The sequence below is a fragment of the Canis lupus genome, chromosome 9, assembly GCF_011100685.1.
Source record: "Canis lupus familiaris isolate Mischka breed German Shepherd chromosome 9, alternate assembly UU_Cfam_GSD_1.0, whole genome shotgun sequence".
In the NCBI taxonomy this organism is placed as follows: Eukaryota; Metazoa; Chordata; class Mammalia; order Carnivora; family Canidae; genus Canis; species Canis lupus.
In genome coordinates, this window is record NC_049230.1 from 26,133,720 (window position 1) to 26,152,173 (window position 18,454).

At 58.5% G+C, this 18,454-nt stretch overlaps 1 protein-coding gene across 1 annotated transcript; it reads right to left on the reverse strand.

Moving 5' to 3' along the window:
• Positions 1 to 982: 982 nt before the first annotated feature.
• Positions 983 to 17,070, reverse strand: COL1A1 (collagen type I alpha 1 chain). Its single transcript, NM_001003090.1, is given in 51 exon segments — positions 983 to 1,354; positions 1,455 to 1,697; positions 1,969 to 2,159; positions 2,301 to 2,583; positions 2,675 to 2,782; positions 3,072 to 3,125; positions 3,405 to 3,512; positions 3,626 to 3,679; positions 4,076 to 4,183; positions 4,297 to 4,350; positions 4,458 to 4,565; positions 4,733 to 4,840; positions 4,941 to 5,102; positions 5,247 to 5,300; positions 5,420 to 5,473; positions 5,559 to 5,666; positions 5,893 to 5,946; positions 6,126 to 6,179; positions 6,370 to 6,477; positions 6,904 to 7,011; positions 7,285 to 7,383; positions 7,476 to 7,520; positions 7,953 to 8,006; positions 8,123 to 8,176; positions 8,280 to 8,333; positions 8,507 to 8,560; positions 9,155 to 9,253; positions 9,346 to 9,399; positions 9,574 to 9,672; positions 9,938 to 9,991; positions 10,072 to 10,179; positions 10,308 to 10,361; positions 10,494 to 10,592; positions 10,684 to 10,728; positions 10,817 to 10,915; positions 11,177 to 11,230; positions 11,394 to 11,438; positions 11,569 to 11,622; positions 11,738 to 11,782; positions 11,885 to 11,938; positions 12,268 to 12,321; positions 12,442 to 12,495; positions 13,026 to 13,079; positions 13,275 to 13,328; positions 13,492 to 13,536; positions 13,804 to 13,875; positions 14,705 to 14,806; positions 14,906 to 14,941; positions 15,044 to 15,078; positions 15,164 to 15,358; positions 16,892 to 17,070. Coding segments are annotated over 51 exon segments (4,383 nt in total). The 5' UTR covers positions 16,983 to 17,070; the 3' UTR covers positions 983 to 1,207.
• Between the last annotated feature and the right edge of the window lie 1,384 nt (positions 17,071 to 18,454).

An 18,454-nucleotide genomic window follows, 5' to 3' on the forward strand; every position in this document is an offset into this window, starting at 1 on the left:
AGGATGGGGTGCAGCTGAGGAGCGGGTTTCAGAGAGAGAGAGAGAGAGATGGAGAGAGAAGCGGCCAGGGGGGCGGAGAGGGGGTGGAAGGGAGCACCGAGCTGCGACACTCTCTCCCCCCAAGTTAAGTAGCACCTTTAGAAAATTCACGAGTCCCCATCCGCAAGGAAAAAAAAAAAAAACAACAACCAAAGAATAAAAAAAGACTTTGAACAAAAAGGAACATTTGCTGGCCTGGGGGTGGGGCGCCTTGACTTCTATAGCACCAGTGATTCCTTCTCCACCCCACCCCATCACAGAGATGTAGCACCTTTGATATAAAATGGGGAGCCCCTTCTGCCCTGCCCCCACCCCCACCCCCACGCAGTTGCCCCGGTGACACATGAAGACAAGAAGAGGTAGTCCTTCAGCAACACAATTACACAAGGAACAGAGCAGTCTCTCCCACCCAGCCCTGTCGCACGGGGGATTGACACGTGTCCCCGAATGAATCCGATGTTTCCTTCCGCACGCTGTCGCAGCCCCTCCTGACTTTCCTCCAAACCCGGCAGGCAGCAAGGGGCCAGTGGTCCCCCCAGCACGCCCCCTTGAAAACGAAGAGGGGATTGTTGCAGGAGCCACGGGAATGCCAGATGGTGAGGTGTCCTTGGCAGTCTGAGAAACTCAGGTCCCCCCAGGGTTTGGGGGTGCTGGGTGAGGGGAGTGGGCTGGGAGCGTAGGGGTCACTTTGGTGTTTTCGCATTGCCTTTGGTTGCTGGGCAGACAATGCATTGTTTCCTGTGTCTTTTGGGGAGACTTCGATATGGGGAGCAGTGGAGGGGAGGCCCAAAGGAGGGATGGAGAAAGGAGCAGAAAGGGCAGTGTTGGGGCATCATAAGCCCAACGGGCAGAAGAGGACTTACCCCCATATGGGTCTTCAAGCAAGTGGACCAAGCTTCCTTTTTTAAAAAGTTATTTATTTATTCTTTTTTTTTTTTTTTTTGGTAAGGTTGAATGTGCTTTTGGTTTTTGGTCATGTTCAGTTGGTCAAAGATAAAAACTAAGTTTGAGAGATGAATGCAAAGGAAAAAAATATTTTCCAAAGTCCATGTGAAATTGTCTCCCATTTTTTGGCTTTTTGGGGGGTTCAGTTTGGGTTGTTTGTCTGTTTCCAGGGTCAGGGGTGAGGGGGTTGGGTGGGAGGGAGCCAGGTTGGGTGGGAGGGAGTTTACAGGAAGCAGACAGGGCCAATATCCATGCCGAATTCCTGGTCTGGGGCGCCAACGTCCAATGGTGCCACATCGATGATGGGCAAACGGGAGGTCTTGGTGGTTTTGTATTCGATCACTGTCTTGCCCCAGGCTCCAGTGTGACTCTGGGGTGAAGGGGAGACAAGCGGAGAAGGGTGTCACCGGGTGGGAGTGGCAGGGTGAGGGCAAGCATGGCCTATGGAGAGAGCCCGGCCCGGGACTCACCGTGCAGCCGTCGTAGGTGACACTGTAGGTGAAGCGGCTGTTGCCCTCGGCCCGGATCTCGATCTCGTTGGAACCCTGGAGGAGCAGGGCCTTCTTGAGGTTGCCGGTCTGCTGGTCCATGTAGGCCACGCTGTTCTTGCAGTGGTAGGTGATGTTCTGGGAGGCCTCGGTGGACATCAGGCGCAGGAAGGTCAGCTGGATGGCCACATCGGCAGGATCGGAGCCCTGGCCACCATACTCGAACTGTGGGGTAGGAGGGTGGAGGGAGAAGCGAGTGAGTGACTATGCTGGAGCCTCTGGTGCTGGCCTCCCTCCCTGGGGTCCTCTCTCAGAGCATCCCAGTGAACCCCTCTCCCATCCAGAAGGAGGACCCCTTGCTCATCCATGGGCATCCAATGTCTAAGCCAGTATCAAAGACCCAGAACTCCCGCTACCCAGGACCTCCCCTCTTGCCCCTTCTGAGCTCTGCACCAGCCTATCTTGGGAGAGTGGCTGTAGGTCTGGCTTCACGTACCTGGAATCCGTCGGTCATGCTCTCGCCGTACCAGACGTGTCTCTTCTCCTTGGGGTTCTTGCTGATGTACCAGTTCTTCTGGGCCACCTGGGGCTGAGTGGGGTATACGCAGGTCTCACCTGTCTCCATGTTGCAGAAAACCTTGATGGCATCGAGGTTGCATCCTTGGTTGGGGTCAATCCAGTATTCTCCTGCAGTGGGACGGAGCAAGACGGAGTCAAGGGAGCTATGGGAGGTGGGGCACACCCCTCAGGGCTCAGCGCTGTCCTGGAAGGAGGAGGAGGAGGAGAAGGAGGAGGAGGAGGAAAGGCACTGCTGGGGCATGCCCTCACCGCTCTTCCAGTCGGAGTGGCACATCTTGAGGTCGCGGCAGGTGCGGGCAGGGTTCTTGCGGCTTCCTTCAGGGCTCCGGATGTTCTCGATCTGCTGGCTCAGGCTCTTGAGGGTGGTGTCTACCTCGAGGTCACGGTCACGGACCACGTTGGCATCATCGGCCCGGTAGTAGCGGCCGCCATCGTGAGCCTTCTCCTGAGGTGGCTGGGGCAGGAAGCTGAAGTCGAAACCGCCGCTGGGAGGACCGGGGGGACCAGGGGGTCCAGGAGGGCCGGGGGGACCCTGCACAGAGAGGGAGAAGAGCCGGGATTACCAGGGTCCAAGTGCCCCTGGGGCTGAGGGCCACAGGCAGATAGGGTAGGGGGCTACGTACAACAGGACCGGCATCACCAGTGCGACCACGAGGACCGGGGGGGCCAATGGGGCCTGGGAGACCGTTGAGTCCGTCTTTGCCAGGAGAACCAGCAGAGCCAGGGGGACCCTGCCGAAGGGGAAGATGGTTAGAGAAAGCCCGCTAGAAAGCGAATTTCCACCAGCCCAACTCTGTGGAGAGGCCCACCACCCTCCCTGCCTGTCTTGGGCTCCATGGCCTCATGAGTGTTCATTCCTACAGTCAGGCAAGGTTGTCCAGCTGCCTTCTTCCCTTCTCCCAACCCTTGCCCCAGACCCTTGTACAGACATGTGGGGACAGCTGTGTCCCAGGCAGAGGGCTCTGATGTGAGCGTGGACTTGGGCCCCAGCAAGAGAAGATAGATAGAGGCATGACTTACTCGGGGACCAGCAGGACCAGAAGCTCCAGAAGGACCTTGTTCACCAGGAGAGCCCTGAAGGACAGATGCAAAGTCAGTGTAGACTCCGTGTGGGTGGCACGTGGCCAGCAACCTACCCTCTGCCCTGCTATTCTGGACATCTAGTCCCAACGGGTACACCCCAACCACTCTTTGTGTCCCTCGTCCTCCCAGAAGCCTTTTGGAAATGCCCATAAATCTTCACACTCCAGTGCCCACTAGGGAGGAGGCTGTCTAGAGGGGATACTGAGGCAAAAATCCCCCCTCATTGTATAACAGGGCTCAATGGTAGCTGGAGGTGCTAGGCATACTCACGGGAGGGCCAGGAGGACCCTGAAGACCAGAGAAGCCACGGTGACCCTTTATGCCTCTGTCACCCTGTTCGCCTGTCTCACCCTTGTCACCACGGGGGCCTTGGGGTCCCTAGAAGAGGAGAGAGAACAGGCTGTCAGACAGAAGTTCCATAGCACTGAGTGGGGTGCAGTCCACACCAGGGCCAGGTACTGAGGACATGAGGGCCCGAGCAGGGTACTTACAGCAGGACCACGAGCACCAACAGGGCCGATTGGGCCAGCAGGACCAGCAGGACCCTGGAGGGGAGAGGGAGCAAAGAGCGTGTTAGATCCTGGTACAGCCTGAGCTGCAGGATGAAACCACCCCTCGGCCACATCCATCCTTCCTCATGTCCTTTCCCACATGTCCATCCCTCCCGAGCCCCAGATGAGCCTTCAGGTGAATTCAGGCCTCATGTGAGCTGGGGCACCTGGGGCAAACCCCAACCCTCAGGGGAGGCAAGGTCCTATCTAGGAGAGGGGCCTCAGGTTGAGCTGTGGCCCAGGTTTTCAGGAAGGCCAGGGGCCCAGACATCCTGCAGGACACCCTTTTCTCCCCTAGCCCAGGCAAGGTCAGATGTCCATCTGCAGGCCAGTAGGCAGGCCCGGAGAGTCCCTGCCCCCCCGACTTCGAGCCAGAGTCTGGCTACTTACAGTCTCACCGCGGTCACCGTTCTTGCCAGCAGGGCCGACAGGGCCAGGAGCACCAGGGGCACCGGGGGCACCAGGGGGTCCAGCAGGGCCGGTCTCACCACGGTCACCCTGGGGTGGGGGTGGGTAGAGGAGGGGAGAATGAGTTGGTCCCAGCTAAAGGGAATAGGTGGGGGCAGGGAGGCGGCAGCTGGGGCTGCAGCCCTAGGGTGCTGCCATCTTACCTTGGGGCCAGGAGAACCATCTCGTCCAGGGGAGCCTTCAGCACCAGGAGATCCCTGCAGAGAGGGGCCAACAGGTGAGTATTAGGCAGGGGGAGGGAGGCTCAGGCAAAGGCCAAAATGGCCTTGCTGAGGGCACTGGCATGGGGCCGGCGACTGCTCACCTCCCGTCCAGACTCGCCAGGGGGTCCAGCTAATCCAGGGGGGCCCATGGGACCAGGGGGACCACGTTCACCACTTGCTCCAGAAGGACCTTGTTTGCCAGGTTCGCCCTGAGGGGGAAGAAAGAGTCAGACCAGAGGGGGTGGTGGGGGAAGGCCCTAGGGCCCCAGGTTCATCTACCATATCTGGCCTCTCTGGACCCAACGCCCCCATCCTGTGGCCTCCAAGTCCTGGGATGGTTCTTCTTGGGGTTCCCCAAGGTGAGGGGGGCACTCACAGAGGGGCCGGGAAGACCAGGGAAGCCTCTTTCTCCTCGTTGACCGGGCAGACCGACCACACCACGCTGTCCAGCAATGCCTTGAGGTCCGGGAGTGCCGGGAGCACCCTGTGGGAGGGAGATGAAGGTGAGGCACCTTGCAGTGGCCGGGGACCCTTCACGCCCCCGCTCTGGACCCTCCACCCCCCTGCCCGGAGCTCGAGCTTACAGCGGGTCCATCAGCACCAGGGGATCCTTTCTCGCCAGCAGGGCCAGGGGGACCAGGGGGACCGACTTCACCGGGACGTCCAGCAGGGCCAGTCTCACCACGGGCGCCTTTGCCGCCTTCTTTGCCAGCAGGGCCAGGAGGGCCAGGGGGTCCAGCATTTCCCTGGATAGGGAGAAGAGGTGCTGTCAGATTCCACAGGATTCCGGGGTACCACTGAGGGACTCAGATGGACTCACCACCCTCCCCTCACCTGTGCCCCTCACCCCCCAACTCCAGAGCTGTGGAATCCCCACCACAGGTACTTACAGAGGGGCCGGGGGGACCGACGCGGCCAGCAGCACCAGGGAAACCAGTAGCACCCTGGCAGGAGGAGACAAAGAGATCAGAAGGAGAACAGGCCCCTCAGCTGGCCCGGCCACCCCTACCTCCCCACGCAGGTTGCAATGAGCCCCAGTAGAAAAACAGACTGAGTTACTCACAGGGGGACCGGCGCTGCCACGAGCACCTTTGGGTCCAGGAGCACCAACGTTACCCTGTAGGAGAGCACAGAGCCGTGAAGAACAGGCCAGCCCAGGCCTGCCCGTCTGCCACTCGGGACCCAGAGGGTGAGATACTCACAATGGGGCCGGGAGGTCCAGTGGGTCCAGCAGGGCCAGGGGGACCAGCGTCGCCTTTAGCACCAGCATCACCGGGTTCACCTTTAGCACCAGGTTGGCCGTCAGCACCCTGAGGGGTTGGGGAGTGTGGTGAGCGCAGGAGGGGGACATGGTGTGGGGAATCAGGTGCCTCCACAGGGCTGGGGAAGGACAATGACACCAGGCAGAAAGATGCTAGAGTGGGACACAATCCACCCTCATCCCCTGACTCCGGCCGATGCCACTGTCCTCATGCAGTCACCCAAGGTCCTGGGTCCCAGTTGGTGATGGAAAATGATAGGGGTCTTGGTACTCACGGGGGGCCCAGCGAAGCCAGCAGGACCAGGGGGACCAGGCTCACCACGGTCTCCCTAGAAGACAAGGAGGCAGGTTGGAGAGGGGCCCTGGGTGGGGGAGGGCAGGGCAGGGTGGAGGGGAAGATGGGCCCTGAGGAGCCTTCCCGAGGGCACAGAGCAGGTGAGAGTGGAGGGAGAGGAGGCCTAGACAGAGGGCCAGGAAGTAGGGCAGAGTGTGGGTCTTCTGTACTTACGGGGGCACCACGAGCTCCAGTGGGACCAGCAGGGCCGCTAGGACCAGCTTCACCCTGAGAGGGAGGGACAAGAGGCTCAGGTCAGGGGCACACCCTGAGTACTCCCAGCGGATGATCCCAGACAGCCTCCCCTCCCTTCTGGTCCTCCCACTTCAGGTGACCAGCTCAGAATGCCAGGAGCATGGCAGACATGCTCAGGCCTGCTGGGGAAGCTGTGTTTGGGAAGATGGTGGGGCCACCTCACCTTGTCACCAGGGGCACCAGCAGGGCCAGGAGGACCAATGGGGCCAGTCAGACCACGGACACCATCTTTGCCAGGAGAACCATCAGCACCTTTGGGACCGGCATCACCCTAAAGACACACGAAAGCCTGAGACTTCCAGTGGGGGTCAGAGAGGTGACCCAGAGCATCCTGCTCGTGTCTGGGACTCCTCTCCAGCTCTGCCCCTGTCTCGACCTGTGCTCAGGACTCAAGACCTTCCAGAGGCAAAGGTGCCTGCCTGGGGGCTGGTGGAACTTAGGTTAAGAGGTCCGTGCCTTGTGTAGAGGGATGAATAAGGGATCCCTCATCTAGGAGGTCACTCTTCCTCTTGATACCATGGTAATTCATGGGGAGGGAAGCAGATTTACCCACAAAGAGGCCAGAAGGGAAGAAGGGAGGATTAAGGAGAAGAGGGAAAGACCCCAGGGAGGATAAAGAGAGAGGCTGGAGGATCTAAAGCAGAGGGAGAAAGAGATGGGAACCTACACAGCTCGAGGTGGGGGTTGTTGAACTTACTCTGTCACCCTTAGGGCCAGGAAGACCAGCTGCACCTCGTTCACCAGGCATTCCCTGAAGGCCAGGAGCGCCCTGGCTACCTGGGGCTCCAGGGGCACCAGCATCACCCTAGGTGACAACCAAGAGGATTGGCATGAGGCTTGGTGTCCCAGGAGTGGGTCACAGCCCTGAGCCCCCTCTTGATATCTCCCAGTCTCAGTGCCCAGGATAAGATCAGCACCAGCTAAGAGGAAAGGTTCCTAGCCCAGAACCTGAGGACTCACATGGCCCCCACCCAGTCCTGTCCCCCTCCCATCCCTCAGCCACACCTGGGCAGCTTTGGCCATAACCAAGCACCCCTGACTCCAGAGGGGCTGGACCCAGTCCCCATGCTGCCCTCACCTTAGCACCATCATTGCCAGGGGCACCGTTGGCTCCTCGGGGACCTGCAGGACCGGGGGGACCTTGCACACCACGTTCACCAGGAAAGCCTCTCTCGCCCTGGAAGGGAAGGACAGAGCAGGTGATGGCTGTTCCAGGGACAGGGCTAAGGGCAGGGCATCTTGGCAGGAGCAGCAAGAGGCTCTACTTACTCTTGCTCCAGAGGGGCCGGGGGCACCAAGGTCGCCAGGAACACCCTGAGGGGGAGGAAAGGACAGAGTGAGCCAATGCCACCTTGCCCCTCCACTAGAAAGCATTCTTGTTCTCTTCCTGGGGGCTGGCCCTTGGGGTCTGTCATTAGACATCAACCCCTTCTCGTCACTGAACTGGGGCTATCCCTCTCCTCCTCCTAGGGATGTGTCAAAGACAGCCTCCTCTCCAAACTCTGGGCCAAGGGACAGTCAGTTATCCCCGCAACTCTAAAAAAAAAAAAAAATTCCTCAGGACCAGCAGCCACAGAGAGACTTCCAGATCCTATCATGCTTCCCTCTGTGTGGCTCCCTTCAGGACCGGAAGTCCTTTGGGGCATCTAACCTTGATCCCTCTAGCTAAGAGTTATCTGCTTAGCTAGGGAGGGCTGGCCTCTCACCCTGCATTCCCCACCTCTCTGGCCCAATGCTGTCTCTTACCTGTTCACCAGGTTTGCCTGCTTCGCCGGGAGGACCAGCAGGGCCAGGGAGACCCTGTAGGTGGGAAATGGGGGAGGGAGGAAGAGAGCAGGATTAGAATCAGAAAAAGGACAAAGGGGACCCCATAACTTAACTGCCCCATCTGCCCTCCGCCACCCATGAGGCCTCACCTGGAATCCGGGGGAGCCAGCAGGACCTTGTTCACCTCTCTCGCCAGCGGGGCCCTGTCACAGAGAGAACGCTGTGGTCACTGGAAGGCCCTGGAGCAGAGGGGGAGGGGTGTCTCCACGGTGCCCCCACCCCAGGCTGTCTGTCGGGGACACTTACAGCAGGGCCAGGGGGCCCCTGAGCTCCTGCTTCTCCATCTTTGCCAGCAGGACCCTGTGCAGAGAGAGCAGAGGTGAGGAGGGCAGCCACTAGGAGCAGACAGGTGGATGGGGTGCCTGGGCAGGTGACCTGGTGAGGGGCTGTGGCCTCTGTCCCCCTCCCTGCAGGAGGGGGTTGTGTCATGAGCTGGGGCAGTGAGGGGACAGGGAGCCTGGGAAGATACTTACAACAGCACCAGGGGGGCCAGGGACACCACGCTCTCCAGCCTTGCCAGGCTCTCCCTGTGGGGGAAGAATCATAGTTAAGGGGGCTTAAGTGGGAAACCAGGCCTCCTGGGTTCTTCCTGTTTACCCTGAGCAAAAAAATTTTTAATGGTTTTCTTTTCTCCCAGCTCTGGTCCTGGGAAAGTGCTTTGCTGGCTTTTATTGCTGGTCCCTTGGTGTCTCCCTGAGCCCTCTCCCCTGAGACTTCTCTCCTTCGGACTGCTGTCCCCTATCCTCTCCCATCCTTCTTGCCACCATGTATCTATGGTGACCTGAACTGCAAAGGGCTTCCATCTCCTCTGACACCTCTTTTTCAACCTCAAAGAACCCAGAAAGATTTCAGGGTGAGTATAAAAGGCCCAGTCTACCCGTGTGTGTTTGTGTGTGTGTGTGGGGGGGGGGGGGGGCTCCAACAAAACTTATATCCCAGGATAGAGCAATGGGAATAGAGCCAGGAGAAGTCTCCCATTTTATGGATGGGGAGACTGAGGGGCAGTGAGTGGCCTCAGGCCACACAGCAGGCCAGGGGCAAAGCTGGAGCTGGAGCCCGGGACACTCCTCTCCTAGGAGTGCCCGTCCCTGGCTCTGCAATGTTCCTCAATGGATACTCACAGCGGCACCTTTAGGCCCAGGGAATCCCATCACACCAGCTTGACCACGGGCACCAGGGGGGCCTGGGGGTCCGGGACGACCATCCTGACCAGCGGGACCCTAAAGACGGAAGGCACAAGATTGGGAGTGAGAGGTAAGAACAGGGCAGTTGGCCAGCAGAGTGGTAGGGACCCAGAGGGAGTCATACTTACAGGGGGGCCAGTTTTGCCATCTGGACCGGGGCTGCCAGGACTTCCAGTCAGACCCTAGGGGGAGGCAGAGAGTCATGAGGCAGGTGAGGGGAAGGGGGGAGACATAGGAAGTGACAGGGCACCTCGGAGGGCAGACCCACGGTCCTGCTCCAGGGCACCTTGTTCCAGAGCCCACACAGGATGGGCAGGGTCTGGGGACAAGCTGAGCAGAGAGGGGCCATGGCTCACCTTGGCACCAGGCAGACCAGCTTCACCAGGGCGACCAGCTTCACCAGGAGAACCTTTGGGCCCAGCGGGACCAGGAGAACCACGTTCACCAGCGGGACCCTGGTTGGGGGAGTCACAGGGACAATTAGGGTCTTAAGGCTGGGCTTCTTCACCATGGACCAGTGTCTTAGTCCTCCTGGTGAAGGCAGGGTGGGGAGTGCTCTGAGGGGCACTGGTGGCAGTGGGGAGGTCAAGGTGAAGCCCGGTGTGAACAGCATGGAGTGCTGACGACTAGGGGTGGAGGTGGGAGGTGACTGCGTGGGGAAAGGAAGGTAATGCCCGCAGAGCAACAGGGTCAGCATCCCAGCAGGTGAAGAGAAGTTACCTTGGGACCAGCGACACCATCTGCACCAGGGAAACCACGGCTACCAGGTCCACCCTGCAGGAGGAGAGGAGGCCAGTGAGCTCTGACACGGGGGCACCAGGCTGGCGCTGGGGGCAAAAAGAGGTGGCACTTACACGCTCGCCAGGGGGTCCGGGCAGGCCAGTGGGTCCAGGTTCACCTCGGGCTCCTCGCTTTCCTTCTTCCCCAGCAGGGCCAGGGGGACCTTGAATACCAGTGGGGCCCTAGAGAGGGCAGAGAGCCGGGGGGCGGCCTGCAGTGAGAGGCTGACCCGGCACCCAGGCTCCCATCCTCCCAGGATCTCCCTCAAGGGGTCCCCAGGGCAGATAGGCTGAGCCGCAGGAGGACTTACGGGCTCTCCCTTGGCACCAGTGTCTCCTTTGTTTCCGGGAGCACCAGGTTCACCCTGCAAGATGGAGCAAGAGAGGATGAGTGGGTTGGAGGGTACTCAGCTGGTCTGGATCCTCCTGCTGCTCAGGTGAGGGCCACACTGGAGCAGGCATGTGGGGCAGGGCACAGGTGATACAGTGATACTTACGCTGTTACCCTTGGGACCAGGAGGACCGCTGGGGCCCTGGGGTCCAGAGGGGCCTCGGGCACCGGGGAAGCCGGGAGCACCAGCAATGCCAGGAGCGCCCTGTGGGAGGCAGAACAAGTTGAGCCCAGGGGGTGGAGGGCACGTGGAAGGGGGTCCTGGGGGGCAGCTCTGCAACCTGCAGGGTACTTACGTTAGCACCTTTAGCACCAGGCTGTCCATCAGCACCGGGGTTTCCCTGTGGCACAGATAGAGAGGTGGATGAGTGACAGGCAAGGACTCGGAACTGGGGAGCAGCCCTGGGGGAAGGAGGAAGTGACACTCACGGCAGGGCCGGCAGCACCAGCAGGGCCAGGGGGGCCGGGCTCACCACGCACGCCCTGGGGACCTTCAGAGCCACGGGCTCCTTGGGGACCAGCTTCACCCTGGATGGGAAAAAAAAAGGACATGTCAGGAGCCCAATCTCACGTTTGGATGTCAGGGTTGTGGGGTGTGTGGAGGGCAAGGATGGGAGACCAAGGATCAGGACTCCCAGGTCAGAGAAGGGGATTCCAGGACAAAGGTGTTGGGGAAACAGGCTTCTCTGGGTCCCTCTGGTTTGGAGAGTAGGGAGATACCCCTCCCTCAGCCTGTGAGTGTTGCGCTCAGAGGAGGGTGGTGGGGGCAGGCGTGGGTAGGGTGCTCACCTTAGCACCAACAGCACCGGGGAAGCCAGGAGGACCAGCGGGGCCAGTGGGACCCTGTGAACAGCATGGAAGTGTAAGCAAGAAGGCAGGTGGCAGCTGCAAGTCACACCCTGGGACAGCAGAGGTCCTGGGACTCTGAGCAACGGGGCCCACCCCAAGAGCTGACACTGAGAGCCCTCCCCAGTCCCAGGTACTGAGGTCCAGAGGCCGTACTCACAGGGGGCCCAGCAGCACCAGTAGCACCATCGTTTCCACGAGCACCCTTTTAGAGAGAGAGAGAGAGGGCAAGTCCGGGTTACATTCACTGAGCACTGGCCAGGCCCTGTTAACTCCCCAGAAACCCCTTCCAGAACCCAGGCATCCCCCTGCCAAAAGGGACCAGGAGGACTTACGGCAGGGCCAGGGGCTCCAGGGCGACCTCTTTCACCGGGCAGACCACGGGGGCCCTGACAACAAAAGCCAAAAAAGCCAAGTGAGATGGGAGACACATACTTTCCCCCAAACCTCACCTTGCCCCTATACCCTGTCCCCTCTCTTCCTTCTAGAACTGAACACACTCACCATCTGGCCAGGAGCTCCATTTTCACCGGGGCTACCAGGCTCACCCTAGAGAACAAAAAACAAAGTTAGCAATTCATTGGTGTAGTGGGACTTGGGAGGTTAGGAGGGCGTGAGGACAAGGCCCATGACATTCGGACAACCTCTTACCTTGGGACCAGCAGGACCAGCATCTCCCTTGGCACCATCCAAACCACTGAAACCCTAAGACAGGAAGAAGGACCAAGGTGAGTGCATATGGAAGGGATGGACCACCTCAGTCCCCACTCGGACCTGAGAAGGTAACTCAGAGGGTCAGCATAGCCTCTGTCTCTGCAAGTAGACAAAACCCCAACTGGGCCAAGATCTCACCCAATCCCTTTATTCAGATTTCTTTCCCAATGGAGGGAAGTTCTTTTAGATGTCTATTCTCTATTCCTTGGGACTTCTGTAGCTGCCACCCACCACAATGCACACAGGATCCCTTGGGGAAAGGGGCCCAAATGGTAGGATACTGGGACTTTGGAAGCTTAGATGGCTCAGAAGGGACTTACTCTGTGTCCCTTCATTCCAGGAAGGCCAGCTGTTCCAGGCAATCCCCGAGCACCCTGGAGATAAAAGAAAAAGAGGAGAAAAGCAGGGCCATTAGAAGAAGCAACTGAGGACACAGCTCCCAAGTGAAGCCCACCTGCAGGGAAGGTCCCGGCGGGCCCGGCATTCCTGCTCACCTGAGGCCCAGGAGGCCCACGCTCACCAGGACGACCAGGCTTTCCAGCTTCACCCTGAAAGGGAGAGAAAAGGCTATCATGGTCATGCCCCCCATGGCTGGGAAAGTGTGGAAGGTCTGTCTGGGTTTTCTTGATATTGTTGAAGATCAGGTTTAGGAGCTCAGAATCTTATCTTTGAATTTAGAGCTCAACTTAAATCTACTGTGAAATCTCTGTTTGGTGACTTTTGACTCCCTCCAAAGGTATTTCTGTTTGTTTCGGTATATATAGAGGGCAAATCTGAGGTACCCAGAGCCGTTAAGCCTAAGGAAGTCATTCACCCCGAGGGAGGTGGTTGGAGAATGCTTTAAGGTGGCTGGGATGAGGAGAGGGCCAATCACCTCCACTGGGGAGATGGGGAAACATCCCACAAAGGGTAAAGATCATTGTTCAAGGGCAGTCCCATGTATTAGGGAGAACTCAGCCTCCTTTCTCTGGGCATCACTCCCAAAGGTGGTGGGACATTGGCGTGGAGATTACAGGGACCTAGCCCACGGAGGTGTGTGGGGGTGGCTAGATGGGATCTTCCCGCCTGGGCTACTTACGTCATCTCCGTTCTTGCCAGGGGGGCCAGGGGGACCACGGGGACCCATGGGACCCTAGAAGAAACAGGAAGAAAGAAGATTAGAAGACCAAGATAAGGGGAAAAAAAAGAAGAGGAAGGCTGGGATTGGAAGGAGGAGGTAGGGAAGACCCCAGACGCTTGGGGTGGAGAGGTCCTTTAATAGGAGAATCCACATATATGTAGAGGAGGTGTGTATTTGTATAGAACACAAGTTGAGGGGGTCACTTACTGAGGCTCCAGGCTCGCCAGGTTCACCAGGGGGGCCTTGGAAACCTTGAGGACCCTGGAAGACAAGGAAAGAAGAATTTGGTTGAAGGACAGGTTCTTGCCAGTCTTTCCCCAGATCACCAAGAGCTCTCTTGGAGCACTTACCCTGCCCTCTTCCCAATCCTCCCTCCTAAAGACCAAAGCCTACGGTGGTACATGATGACATCCTGGATACTCACAGGTGCGCCAGGGGGGCCAGGGAGACCACGAGGACCAGAAGGACCCTACAGAAGGGAAAAAAAAAAAAGAGAGAGAGAGAGAGAGAGGCCACAGTGATACCTCTGTGGAAAAGTGCAATGTGTGTATGGTCTTGCTATCTCTCAGTGGTTCCTATTGGGAACACCCAGTTGCCTTGCATCCTCTCTAGATTTCAGGTTCCAAAGGTCATCTCGACCTCCTGAATTATCTAAACTACTCCCATTCACCATCACTGGCCCATCCTGTCTGGATCCCCACCGGCTCTTCTGTAATCTCTGCCCCTGCTGACTCACCATGGGGCCAGGCACGGAGATTCCTCCAGTTGATTTCTCATCATAGCCATAAGACATTTGGGGAGCAAAGTTCTAGAAAAAACAAGAGAGAGAAGAGAGCATGAGATATCAGTGAGTTCAAAGGTGGAAGACGCCAGCGACAACGGGATGTTGACATATGCCTCCTGATGCGATGCGCTAAGAAGTACAACAACATCACTTGTGAGCTATTCCTGCCAAAAATGCATGGCCCAACTCTAATTATGGGGACACATCTGGCCAACCCAAATTGAGAGACAGTGTACAAAAACAATTGGCCTTTCCAAAGCAACTGACTTCTTTAAACAATTTCAGTGTCGTGAGAGACAGAAAAAAAAAAAAAAAAGTCTGAGGAATGTTCCAGAGTAAAGGAAACTGAAGACACTTGGCAATGAAATGCAATTCATGATCCTGGATCAGGAGAAAAGATGCCAGGAAGGGCATTATTGGGATATTGTTTAAATTTGGACAGGGACTGTATATCAGATAATAGTTATGTATCAATGTTGGAATTTTGAAATGCAATCATTGTGCAGTGGTCATGTAAGAGAAAGCCCTTGTTCGCAGGAAGCACACACTAAAGTATTTAGGAGCAAAAGGACATAACAGCAACTTATCTGGGACCAATGGTTCAGAAAGAATTATAGCAACAATCATATGCATGTACTCTATGTATTAGAGACTGATAAAGCAAATGTGACAAACTCTGAGGTGTATATGAGAGTTCTTGGCACTAGTCTTGAAACTTTTCTGTAAGTCTGAAATCATTTCAAAATATAAAGTATGCCTGCCATCTGCCAAAAAACACACCAAAAAACCCAGAACAGGAGTTGAAGGGGAGCACACAGGGCCTGCCAGGCCTGTTTTTTACGTCTTCACTTACTCCTCCGAGGCCAGGGGGTCCAGGGGGTCCGGGAGGTCCAGGGGGTCCGGGAAGTCCAGGCTGTCCGGGGATGCCATCTCGGCCAGGGGGCCCGGCAGGTCCCTGCAGCGGAGGGGAGAGGGCAGGGGCAGGTGGCGGTGAGCGCAGGCCCTGAGCCACGCCCACCTCCAACCCGGACCACCGAGCACGGGCCGCGCTTACCCTTGGACCTCGGGGGCCGGTGTCTCCTTTGGGTCCCTATGGGGTTGGCGGGGAGAAGAAACAAGAGAAGCCGGGTTAGAGACGGGAGACGCTTAAGGACCCTTGGGGGGGGGGTGGTAAAAGTCGAGGGCAGATTACCTCGACTCCTGTGGTTTCTTGGTCGGTAGGTGACGCTAGGGGAGAAGAGACGCGCGTGAGCCGCGGGTCGCACTGGGGGCTCCCGGCGGCCCCCCCCCCGCCCCAGGCCCCGAGCCGTACCCTCGCCGTCGGGGCAGACGGGGCAGCACTCGCCCGGGGGGACTTGGGCGCCGGGGCAGTTCTTGGTTTCGTCGCAGATCACGTCATCGCACAACACGTTGCCGTTGTCGCAGACACAGATCCGGCAGGCCTCGGGTTTCCATACGTCTCGGTCATAGTACCTGAGGCCGTTCTGTACGCAGGTGACTGGTGGGACTGGGGCGAGAGGGGAAAGGAGGGGCTGTCGGCGGCGCCCGAGGCCCCCCCCCCGGGGCTCCAGGGACCCCGGCTCTACCCGCCTTTCGCGTCCGTCGTAAGGACACGGATTTTCCGTTTCCCGCCTCCTCCTTCTCCCCCTCCCCGTTTTCCCAAATCCTTAAAAGCTCATCTGCTCCTCATCAGAGCCAGTGACAGCGCCGAGGCGCCTGGCCAGGGCGGCTATAACTCTTCCCAGTTCTCAGGAATTTAAACAAAGCTTTAGGCCGGAGTTGCTTCCAACTCCAACCCCAGCCCATCGGCGCTGAAGCCAAGTGAAATAAAAAGCCGCTGCGTGGGGGAGGGGAGAGAGGGGAGTGGGGTGGAGAGAGAGCAGGAGGGGCCCCACCAAGCCCGAGGCTCGGGGGGAGTGGTTTGGGTGGAGACGGGGGTGGGGGGCGGGGGCGGGGGCAGGGGGGGCGGGTAGGAGGAGAGAGGGAGGTCCAGCCCCCATTCCGCCCCATCCCAGGGCAGGTGGGACAGCGTGGGCGGGGCCAGGAGGATGGGGCGGGGCCGACCGGCTTGAGGTCCCGCCCAGAGACTTGAATCGTACCCCCCAAAGTAGGATACACCCTAACCTCCAGCGCCCAGACATCTTAAAAGCCTTCTCTCGGGACAACCCCCTCTTTCCTAAAGCTAGTCAGGACCTCTGGGTCGCTCCTTAGCCAAAGAACCAAAAAGTCCGCAAATAGTAGTTAGCTAACCACGCCCACCGCGCGAGCGCCCACACAGACGGCCACTAGGTGGCGGGCAACACTAAGCAATTTCCTGGGACTGACCAGTTCTTTTAGAGACTTGAGGCTGCCCAGTCCCCAGCTTTATTTTCTAGGTCTAGAGGTGGGGTCCCCGACCGGCAATAACGCCGGGCCACCCCGCGCAGCTCGGCGCGGGGAAGCGCTGGACGGGCAGGCGCGGGGCTCGGTGTGGATCAGCAGAGGGCGCAAGGACCCCGCCCTGCCTAGCCCGCGCCAGTTTCTCATCCTCCAATCCGCCCACTCTCCGCGCCCCCTCCCCCCTCAGCCCCGCACCCCCGCGGCCCCAGGAACACTGTCTAGCCTGCAGAGAGGGCAAACAATCTTTCCTTATGAATCATCCCCCAGCCTTCTCGATGGCTTTTACATCTTGGACCTCGAACTCCCAGCGCGGCGCCCCCATCCCATCTTCGACGTAATTTCCCGTCCCCCGACGCCCAGACCCCCATGTCCCACGTAGCACTCCACCCTGAGCGCTCGGGACTCCCTCCTGTGCCGACTCCCTGGGGCGCTCCATCCTCCCCGCCCCCCCACACACTACCCGGGCGTTGAAGTTCATCCTCCACCCGGGGCGCACTGCCTTCTCTCCCACGGCGCGGCGCGAGGAAGAGCCCTCACCATCTCCCTTCCATCCCGGAGTCTCCGGAGCATCCCGAGTCTCAGTTTAAGTCGCGGACCCCCGGGACTGAGCGCAGGGCAAGGTATCAAGTAGCCCTGGACTCCCCAAAAGTTTGTGACTTACTGTCTTCTTCTTGGCCCTCCTCTTGGCCGTGCGTCAGGAGGGCGGTGGCCGCTAAGAGGAGCAGGAGCCGGAGGTCCACAAAGCTGAACATGTCTAGATCCTAGACATGTAGACTCTTTGCGGCTGGGGTGGGGGTTAGCGTCGGCTCATGCGTGGCCTCACACTCCGCGTGCCTCCTGCTCCGACCCCGAGGAGAAACTCCCGTCTGCTCCGACGACTGGCCCGGGCCCCTTTTATACCATCCTGGTGGAGAGCTGGGAGGAACTCTGCCCAGGGGAGAGGGGGAGCCGGCGGCCCGTCCCCCAGCCAATCAGAGCTGCCTGGCCCGGCCCCCAATTTGGGAGTTGGAAGGGAGAGGGGGAGGAGGAGGGAAGGGAAGGGAGTCCACCGCACATCTCCCCCCTTAGCAGGTCTGCCTCCCCAGCCCCCCAGCCCAGCCTGGGCCAGAGATGCTACTGCTGAGGTGCGACTAGGTCCTCCGTATAGTGTGGGCTACAGAGTGGGTGGTGGTGCCCCTTGGGCTTTCTTCCGGGGACTCCCCCATCTGGAGGAACTGGAACTGGGGAGTTGGGAAGGGAATCTTCCAGAGGTAGAAGGAATGGGGGTGATCCGGGAGAGGGTAGTCCTGGCCATGCCTCATTCACCCTACTGACATCCTTGGCAAGAATTAAGGGATGGGTATGAAGAGGCAGGGATCTCCTCTAAAATGGGGGAATCAGAGAATTTAAAAGATGTGCCTGTTTAGGGGTGTCTTCTTGTACAGTGGGGATATGGAGCTTAGGCGTATTTCGGAAACAAGCTAAAGATTCCTTTGCATATATGAGGAATGAGATGCTTGGGTGGGAGTGGTTGGCAAGAAGGGGATTATAATGAGGATGTCAAGTCTGCCATGCTTGAGGCCCCACAGTGGACTTCAGTGCTCTCCCCCAGACCCAGGGCATGACTGAGAGGGATGCAGTAGGGACGCTGACACACTGGGTGAGAAATTTGATTGTGTGATCTGTCCAGAAGGAAGCTCTGGGGGTTAAGTGATAGGGCAACAGAGTGGTGGTGGGAAGTTGCTGCGCAGTGAGGTTGCACAGGAGCACTGTGATTGCTAGTGACCTAGAAAAGGGTCTTGGGTGAGGGTCAGCCCAGGTGGTGGCCAGGGCCTGGTTAGAGACCCACCTACCCCCTGCTGAGTCAAACCAGGGAGCACTTGGGTAGAAGACATTAGACCAGAGAAAGGGTGCTCCTTCTGGGAGCTGCAGAAAGCCCTTCCCTGGTTGTACCTAGACTTAAGGTTGAGAACGGGAGAATTTGGGTGTCTGGGGGAAACTTGCCTTTGGGCATTTGGGATGGAATTCCAGGGAAAGTTAAGTGACCTTATTTTAGAGGATGTTCCCCACTGCCCCACCTCTTTCCTGAAAACCCCGGGCATTGCTCTCTGCCCCTGGAACTGGGAGAGAATAATCTGTACCCTGAAGGGGCATAGAGACCCCAAGAACAACAGATGGTATTTAGGAGGATGCCCCAGGGGCCAGTGTCCTCCCTTGCCCACGTCCTAACCTCCCAACAATGCTC